Source organism: Benincasa hispida, chromosome 11 (genome assembly GCF_009727055.1).
Source record: "Benincasa hispida cultivar B227 chromosome 11, ASM972705v1, whole genome shotgun sequence".
NCBI classification, from domain to species: Eukaryota; Viridiplantae; Streptophyta; class Magnoliopsida; order Cucurbitales; family Cucurbitaceae; genus Benincasa; species Benincasa hispida.
The window spans coordinates 18,598,845-18,607,540 of record NC_052359.1 but is presented as its reverse complement, the minus strand read 5'-3'; the positions used below and the strand labels follow the sequence as shown (position 1 = coordinate 18,607,540).

General features: G+C 33.4%; 1 protein-coding gene across 1 annotated transcript; it reads left to right on the top strand.

Annotated features, from left to right (window-relative positions):
- The first annotated feature begins 317 nt into the window (after nt 1–317).
- Nucleotides 318–3,352, top strand: LOC120089934 (50S ribosomal protein L24, chloroplastic). Its single transcript, XM_039047380.1, has 4 exons — nt 318–563; nt 1,655–1,693; nt 2,439–2,669; nt 2,910–3,352. The coding sequence occupies exons 1-4, from the start codon at nt 459–461 to the stop codon at nt 3,108–3,110; spliced, it is 576 nt and encodes a 191-aa protein (XP_038903308.1). The 5' UTR covers nt 318–458; the 3' UTR covers nt 3,111–3,352.
- Nucleotides 3,353–8,696: the final 5,344 nt, after the last annotated feature.

The window sequence follows — 8,696 nt, the reverse complement described above, 5'->3', positions numbered from 1 at the left end:
CAAATATTCTCATATATAAGATATATCTAAAAATGCCTACATCTGGCATCTATAGATTCTAGTTATTTAGATTTTCAAAAAACAAACTACCCGTTATTGAAAAATTGGAAATTATAAACTCCATAATTAAACAAAACTATATTCTATTTGTAAATTTTAGATTAATAATAAATTTGAAATAGAGTTGAATTAAAATTAAAGTAATTTTAGAATAATTGATAAATTAAATTAATTTTACAATAATTTATCATTCATGAATGGGCCTATCCCTTGAATTATTTAAGCTCAAAATACATCCCTAAGATTCGGGAATACGTCCTCAAAGATTCGGGATACGTCGTCGTTTAGACGAGAGCTGCATCTCTTTCTATCCGCGTTCGCTATTTTGCAGTCTGCAATTGCTTATCCATTTGTGGAGCTCCCCAATACTTCTCAGAGACAAGCCTGCACCAGCAAAAATGGCAGCCATGGCTGCGCTTCAGAGCTCTATGACCGCTCTTTCCCTCTCTTCCAATTCCTTCCTCGGCCAACGCCTTCCACCGCCCACAATTTACGCTGCTCCCGTACGATTTTCTACTCTCCCCTTCGTTTCTAATTGCTTTCTTCGTTATGCTTCATTTTACCCTGTTTTCCCTTCTTTTTGCCTCTCGATTTGATTCTTGTGAGAAATTATGATTCAAAATATAGAGCTGCTTCCCTGGTTGGGTGAACTGTAGAGTGAAATTTAGCCAACAGATGATGATTTTCTTAGCTTTGTCAATAATTTTGCCTGGGATTTAATTTCATTTTTGCTCTTTAAATCATTCTTTCAACTTGCACTCTGAGTAGTATCCTTCAATTTTCCCCAACATTGAGACATCGGGCTTTTCTTTCTAAGGTACATTGTTAGGGGATAGGGAGGGGCAGTGATGATGATGATGATTTGATTTCTTGTGTAAATTAGATCTTCACATTGTCATCTGGCAACAACCATTTTATTTAGTTCTCATCCTCCTTTGGTAATTATATGATTTTTTTCTTTTTGAAAATCAAACCCCCATTTCTTACTATGACTTACATTTTTCTCAACTACAATGGTTGAATTGTTAGCCAAATTTAAAAATAAACAATTATTTGAAAGCTACTTTTTTATAGTTCTCAAATTTTGACTTGGTTTTTTAAACCATGAGCGAAAAGTAGATAAGAAACGAAGAAATTTGGAGGTAGAAATAGTGTCCATAGACTTAATTTTCCGAAACAAAAATAAAAAATAAAATGGTTACCAAATGGGATCCAAATTATTTTATTTTCTTTTTTTTTTATTATTGTCTATCGGTTATTTAGCATTGTGATATTGTTTTATATACTATCTGTAAGTAGCCCTATTCAAATGAAACTACATTTCCAGAGCATTTCAGAGAAATATTTGGATGGTGTTGCAGGCAACCCATGTGCAAGAATAGATCAACTATAAAAATTTCGTCAAATTTAACTCAAACCACATTGTTCCCCATAACCTTTGAAATTATGAACTACTTCCCATCCTATACTTGCTATAGGTTTCAAGCTAACAAATTGCATCAGTTGTTTTTATTCGAGATTATTTTGCATTATATTTTTGTTGAAGTAATTTTCAGGATAGTTTGTATCTTAGTATCTCTTGTTTTACTTGCAGGTAACGTCAAAAGAGAAGCCATGTCTCATAGTAATGAGGGTTAGTGTTCTTGCCTTTTCATGATTTCGTCCTTTTCCAGCTCATTTGAATTTAATGGAAGATAAAGTATGTTCTATCATGACTATATGCGGGGGGAAATAAATGGAGACGTGAAACAGGAATAAGTTGGATGGTTGACTTGCTGAGAAAAATGATATACCTGCTGCTACCTTGTGATATGATAATGTATTGTGATCGCATTGTTTTGGAAGTCGCTTTCAATAACCATCGTTGAATGCAAATATAAGCAATTTTCCTTCAACAGGCTAATTTAGAAGATTTTCAATGCAATTGTAGCAATTTCGTGAAGCACTATCCAATGCTTCTTTGATAGTGCTTCTAAATTGTAGCCAAACATAGACCTCTGATATAGAAAGTTTCTTCACCATTAGAAAACATTTTTTTCATAGTTAAAAGCAACCCCAAGATTCTTTAAGTATACCTCCACTATTACTAGAGTGTTTCACTCAAAATATCATATCTGAAAAGTTTCTCCAAATCCACCCAAGGATCAATTGTAGGCTTTATAATGGTTTTATAATTGCTCTTCCCAACAGTGGTCACCAAAATCTTCTTTCTTCTAAATAAACTCGGCCACAAAAGTAAAAGTTTATAATGATATGTATGGTGTTTCTGTTCTTGCATTTTTCTTTGGCATGGGATCACAATTGTGAAGGAAATATTGGCAATTCTGCTGTTTTCTCCATATTTTTACGTCTTACATTCTTTTCTTACTTGTTGGCAGCTTAAAAGATGGGAGCGGAAGGAATGTAAGCCAAACAGCCTTCCAGTATTACACAAAATGCATGTCAAGGTTGGAGACACAGTGAAAGTTATAGCTGGTCGTGATAAGGGAAAAATTGGAGAAATCACTAAAATTTTTAAACATAATAGCAAAGTGATAGTGAACGAAATAAATCTGAAGACAAAGCATGTAAAGAGCAGAGAGGAGGAAGAACAAGGACAGATTATTAAGGTTTGTTTCTGCACTTTCTATCAAGTTCAAATATCAACTATTGTCTATACAAAATGAAACTTTACCATCAGCCAGCAAACTTTTAGACACTCCAAACAAAATGAAATGCATTTGGGTTTGTGTCAAAAAGTGACCAATTCTTTAGTTTGAATCTGGATTCTATATTTGGTTATTTCTCATTGTCTCATGTTTAACAGATTGGTTTCACCTCATAGATTATTCTTGTTTCTGATATTTCAGATCGAAGCACCAATCCACAGCTCCAATGTGATGCTTTACTCGAAAGAACAGAATGTAGCAAGTCGGGTCGGTCACAAAACACTTGAAAATGGAAAACGAGTACGTTACCTCATAAAAACTGGGGAAATAATTGACAGCGTTGAAAATTGGAAGAAATTGAAGGAAGAGAACAGCAAAACTGAAGTGGCTACAACTGCCTAAGAATCGTTTTTCAACTGTACGTACCACTGATGTAGTTATGTATCTCGCAGGGTATTTCAGTAGCCCATTGTCCCTTTTTTAGCAAATATTTTTGTTGCGGTCTTTTTGTTCATTGATGCATAGTAAAGTGATATTAATTTGGTAGTTTATTGTTTTATCTATAATCTATAACCTAGTGAGACATATATATCCTCAATTATTCGAATCTACACATAAAAAAGGTGTGAGCAACTTTTAATTCCCTTTTACTCTTTTTAATATATGTGTGTATGTATGTATGTATCTATATATATGTATTCTAAGAAGCTCGAGCATGGGACATGGACGTGATAGGGGAACTTGGTGAAGATGTAGGCTGTAGGCATTAGGGATATTAGAAATTAAGCTAGATACATAATGGACAATACATTTGTAGATACATTTTCAAATACATGAATTTCTAATTTCTAGACATATTCACTTCTAGATATACATATTTGTTCTAATACATGAATGGTATGTATACATGTACGTCATTTATTTTGTGTCTTTTAGGAAACATCTTGAGTACTATATAAAGGGTTCATTTCCCTCCTTTATAATCAAGTGAAGGAAGACAATCAAATCAATGGAAAAAAATTGATTTCAAGAGAGCAATATTCTTCTCTTGTTTGTTCTTGAGGTTTGTAAGAGAACAAGTTTCTTTTCTTCAAAGTTTATGAGATTTAGAGTGAATCTTAGAGTGGGCTCATCAATGCTTCCAACAAAGTGGTCAGGGCATAAGGTTGAAAGATGTCATCGTACAATATGTTGCAGCCTCAACTTCCTTGTTTTGAGGGAAAAACTATAGACGATAGAGTCAACAAATGAAGGTTCTTTGTGGATCTCAAGATCATTGGGATATTGTTAATAGAATATTTGGAGCCTGAAAGTGAGAATGATCTTTCACAACAACTCCATGAGTTGAGAGAAGCTAGAAAGGAAGATAAAACGACATTATATTTTATCTACCAAGTTGTAGTTAAAAATATTTTTGAAAAGATATCAGGAGTCTCCACTGCTAAAGTAGCATGGGATGCATTGCATAATTTGTACAAAGGAGAAGAAAAAGTAAAATTGGTACGATTACAGACACTTCGAGCTGAATTTGATACTATCGGAATGAAAGATGCTGAAACTATTGAAGATTTTTTCAACTGTGTTCTCTTAATTGTTAATCAATTGAGATCAAATGAAAAAGCAACTGAAGATCAAAGAGTAGTTGAAAAGATCCTTAGAAGCATGACTAGAAGGTATGGGCATATTGTTATTGCAATTGAAGAATCCAAAGATTTGCCAACTCTTTCCATCAATAGCTTAATGGGATCTATTCAATACCATGAGTTCAGATTGAATTGGTTTGATTATGCTTCTTCATAAGAAACTTATCAATACAAACCTCTTCTAGAGGGAGATTAGGTGGAAGAGGTTTTTGAAGCTGTTGGACCATCCATTTCCTCTAGAATTTCTAATGTTTAGTAAGTTTTTGGGCTCAAACACAATCTTTTAAGTGTTGGGAAACTTCTAATGAAATGACATGATGTTTTCTTTAAAGATAGCATATGCGAGATCAGAATGGTTCCCATGACTCACAACAAAATGTTTCCAATCAAAATGTACTATGAGAAGTTTGTTTGTTTTGAGACTTTAGTAAAAGACACTTCATGGCATTGGAATTGTCGATATGGGAACCTGCGTTTTCACACTGTCTCACATGTGTCAACAACATATGGTGAGAGGAATGCCAAATATTAAAAAAGATAGACTTTGTGAAGCATGTATTTTCGGAAAGTATCATCAAAATTCATTTCTGACAAGAGGTTCTTGGAAAGCATCAAAGCTTCTAGAGCTTGCCCATACAGACCTATGTGGACCTATGAGAACTACTACACATGGAGGTATTTTCTATTTTCTCACATTTATCGATGATTATAGTCGGAAAACATGGATTTATCTTCTAAAAGAAAAGAGCTCTACTTTCAAATGTTTGAAAACATTGAAATCAATGGTTGAAAATGAAAGTAACCTGAGATTGAAACACCGCGTTCGAAATATGGAGGAGAATATATTGTTTTTGTAGATTTCTTGAAGGAAAATGGAATCAAGCATCAGAAGATTGTTCGAAGAATTCCTCAACAAAATGGAGTTACAGAGAGAAAAACAGAATAATGATGGAGCTTGCCAGAAATATGTTGAAGGCCAAGAAACTTTGAGATCAATTTTAGGGAGATGTTATAACTTGTGCAATTTATCTCTTAAATCGAGCTTCAACTAAAAGTTTACAACGTATTACTCCTCAAGAAGCATGGGGTGGATTAAAAGCCAACTGTTAGTCACCTAAGAGTATTTGGGTGCATTGCTTACTCTCATATTTCAGATGAGAAAAGGGGTAAGCTAGATGATAAATTAGAAAAGTGCATTTTTGTTGGGTAAAGTGGGAACTCCGAGGCTTATAGATTATACAACCCTATGAATAAGAAAGTTATTATTAGTCGAGATGTCAAGTTTAATGAAGTAGAATTTTGGAAATAGGATGCAACAAATGAAGACCATAATCCATTACTTGTTGACATGGGTGGCAAAGAAGATGCTCGAGACTTAAGCTTGAAGAGACTCAACCAATGACTTCATCTTCATCTTCACACTCCACAAGTGATGACGAAACTACTCCAAGGAAGACAATAAGTATTCATGATATCTATAATACTTCAAGAAGAATGTTGGACGATGAACATGCTGATTTCGCTTTATTTACAGATGTTGATCCTATGTACTTTGAGGAGGTAATTCAAAATTAAAAATGGAAAGATGAAATGGATCAAGAGATTGATGAAATCAGAAGAAATGAGACACGAGAGTTAGCCAAAGTATTAGAAGATAGAAAAACTCTTGGAGTCAAATGGATCTATAGAACAAAACTGAAGCAAAATGGAGATGTCGAGAAATACAAGGCAAGGCTCGTCGTATCAAAAAAAAATTTCTTGAAGGATGGCTCCAAAAGATGTCCATACGAACATGCTCTCTACACGAAAGAAGAAAAAGATGGTAATTTCTTGAACATTTATCTATATGTTGATGATTTAATCTTTACGGAAAATTCGAACATAATGATTGAAGATTTCAAAGAGAGCATGAAGAAAGAATTTGAGATGACTGATATGGGTTTACTACATTACTTTCATGGTATTGAAGTTAAGCAAGGTGATGGTGAGATTGTAATTTCTCAAAAAAAGTATGTAAGAGATTTGTTGGTAAAGTTCAAAATGGAGAAAGCTCATCTGGCCAGAACTCCTATGGAACTAGGCTTAAAACTAAGCAAACATGATGATAGCAAAGCTTTTGATGCCACCATCTATAGAAGTCTTGTTGGGAGCTTAATGTATTTAACTACAACTAGACCTGATCTTATATTCTCAGTTAGTTTATTGAGTAGATTTATGGCATCACCAAAGAGAAGTCATTGGGAAACTGGAAATAGAGTTCTTAGATATATTCTTGAAACTGTTGATCATGGAATCCACTATAAGAAGAACATGAATAATGTGCTTGTTCGCTATAGTGATAGTGATTGGGGAGGAAATGTTGATGATTACAAAAGTACTTATGGATATGTATTTAATATTGGTTATGGAGAAGTTTCATGGGCATCAAAGAAGCAGGATGGTGTAGCATTATCAACAACAGAAGCTTAATACATTTCTTTATCTACAGTCAGTTGTCAAGCACTTTAGTTAAGAAAGGTACTACATGAATTAAAGAGCCCCCAAGAGAAAGAGATTGTTATGTTCTGTGACAATAAATCATCTATTTCACTTTCAAAGAATCCCTCATGGAAGAAGTAAACATATAAAGATCAAGTATCATTTCATCCGAGAATTGATCAAAGATGGAGAATTATGCATCACGTATTGGAAGACACAAGATCAAGTTGCAGATGTATTCACCAAAGCATTAAAGAAAGACTTATTCTGGAAAATGAAAGAGAAGCTCGGAGTCAAGGAAGTCTATCTTAAGGGGGATGTTAGAACTTAAGCTAGATACATAATGGATAATACATTTCTAGATACATCTCGAAATACATGAATTTCTAATTTCTAGATACATGCACTTCTAGATACATATAATTGTTTAAGTACGTGAATGGTATGTATGTATGTACTTCGTTTATTTTGTGTCTTTTAGGAAACATCTCTTGAGTACTATATAAAGGGTTCATTTCCCTATTTTGTAATCAAGTGAAGGAAGACAATCAAATCAATAGAAAAAAAAATTGAGTTTCAAGAGAACAATATTCTTCTCGTGTGTTCTTGAGTTTTGTAAGAGAACAAGTTTCTTCTCTTCAAAGTTTGTCAGATTTAGAGTGAATCATAGAGTGGGCTCGTCAACGCTTCCAACAAATGATACATTATTTTAAACTTTTTGTTATAATGTAAAAAGATTAAATCCAATTGTTTCTTTTATTTTTTTTTATTAACAATTGAAATAATAAATACAAAATACTTTTTTAGTCCTTGAGTTTTTTTGAATAGGTTTATTTAGTCCCTAAAACTTTAAGAGTTTTATGTACGAATGACCTATTTTCTCTTGAGATTAGTTTTCTCAATCTTGTAGATCTTGTAGTTTGTAATTTTGTATGAATAATTTTTTTTTAAATTAATAAAATCAAGAGTTATTTTATTTGTGCATAACTTAATCCAATGAGCTAAGATCCAATGTTATTGTATGTAACTTGAACAGTATGTGGCAGACATAAAGGTGGATCATATTCAAGTAATAACCTAAAAAGTCTGTAGTATATGGATAAGGTTGGGTGTTTTATTTTGGTGATAATATGGATACGACTCACTTTGTAACAGTTATAAGCATTGTAAGTGTTACAAATTGTATGATCCAAATCGTTCATGTGAAGACATGTGAGTGGAGGTATCCTATACAAAGAGTTCGTATAAGATCGGATCATGAAATGATTAATCTCTCCTTATAACACTATTGATTGAGAGATTAACATTTCATAGGATGACTATAGATAATTTCAATCTCAATCTAGAATGAGTCATGGACTTTTGTCTATGAGGGCAGTCCTTTGATTTGTATGAGTGAGAGTGACCAGAGTTAGCGATTCAAAAAGCCTACCGTTTTGGGGACTTGTCCAAATAGGGAACTGGAAACATAGCTACACAAGATGAAGTTCACTCATTCCATTTTAGGGTAAGTAGATGAATTTCTCCCTAAAGGGCTGGTTCGGAGTCTTGAATAATGAGGCCTCACCCTTTCATTGGCTTAAGAGGGATTTAGTTTATAGTTGGACTATAAATTGTTCATTAGAGAGATCAATGGTATTTAAGGAGTAAGAGGTAATGACAGGGGTGAAATGGTAATTTGACTCAATTGTAATTACGAGTAATTCATGAAGGGTCAACTTACTGGTAATTGTTTATATCTGTGGATATAGAAATATATCCATAATGCGAAGAGTGCAACTGTGGTTCTTTAGTGGAGTGACCCACAATTAATGAATGTTGATTTGATTAACATAATTAAAGAGTTCAATTAGTTAATTTTGAATCA

Bases quoted from the DNA above. Each gene is read 5' to 3' on its own strand.
- LOC120089934 (XM_039047380.1), top strand. From the start codon at position 459: ATGGCAGCCATGGCTGCGCTTCAGAGCTCTATGACCGCTCTTTCCCTC. The intron at 1,694-2,438 runs GTTAGTGTTCTT...ACTTGTTGGCAG, and splicing joins CATGTCTCATAGTAATGAGG to CTTAAAAGATGGGAGCGGAA. The intron at 2,670-2,909 runs GTTTGTTTCTGC...CTGATATTTCAG, and splicing joins AACAAGGACAGATTATTAAG to ATCGAAGCACCAATCCACAG.